General features: G+C 56.2%; 1 protein-coding gene across 1 annotated transcript; it reads left to right on the top strand.

Moving 5' to 3' along the window:
* Positions 1 to 25: 25 nt before the first annotated feature.
* LOC111645794 (putative ATP-dependent RNA helicase DDX4) lies at positions 26 to 381 on the top strand (the record flags this gene model as incomplete). The annotated part of the gene is made up of 2 exons (XM_023395106.1): positions 26 to 198; positions 270 to 381. Coding segments are annotated over 2 exons (285 nt in total), but the record flags the coding sequence as incomplete, so codon positions are not given.
* Positions 382 to 386: the final 5 nt, after the last annotated feature.

Genomic DNA, 386 nt, shown 5'->3' with positions numbered 1-386 from the left:
GTGTGTGTGTGTGTGCGCGCGCACACTTCAGGTGGGGCTCCACAAGCTGCGCTACCTGGTGCTGGATGAGGCCGACCGTATGCTGGATATGGGCTTTGAGCCTGACATGCGCCGCCTGGTGGGCTCCCCTGGAATGCCCTCCAAAGAGCAGCGTCAGACCCTGATGTTCAGCGCAACCTACCCCGAGGACATCCAGAGGTCTGACCCCTGACCTCACAGCCTTAACTGCTTTATTGTGGACACCTGACATGGATGTTGTGTGTTTACAGGATGGCAGCTGACTTCCTCAAGACCGACTACCTGTTCTTAGCTGTGGGCGTGGTGGGCGGAGCTTGCAGTGATGTGGAGCAGAAGTTTATTGAAGTAACTAAGTTCTCCAAGAGGGA

This window comes from Seriola lalandi, unplaced genomic scaffold (genome assembly GCF_002814215.2).
Source record: "Seriola lalandi dorsalis isolate HSWRI2012SDOR001 ecotype SW California unplaced genomic scaffold, Sedor1 jcf7180002023174, whole genome shotgun sequence".
In the NCBI taxonomy this organism is placed as follows: domain Eukaryota; kingdom Metazoa; phylum Chordata; class Actinopteri; order Carangiformes; family Carangidae; genus Seriola; species Seriola lalandi.
Note: the sequence above shows the minus strand (reverse complement) of the source record. Positions and strands in the feature narration are given on the sequence as shown.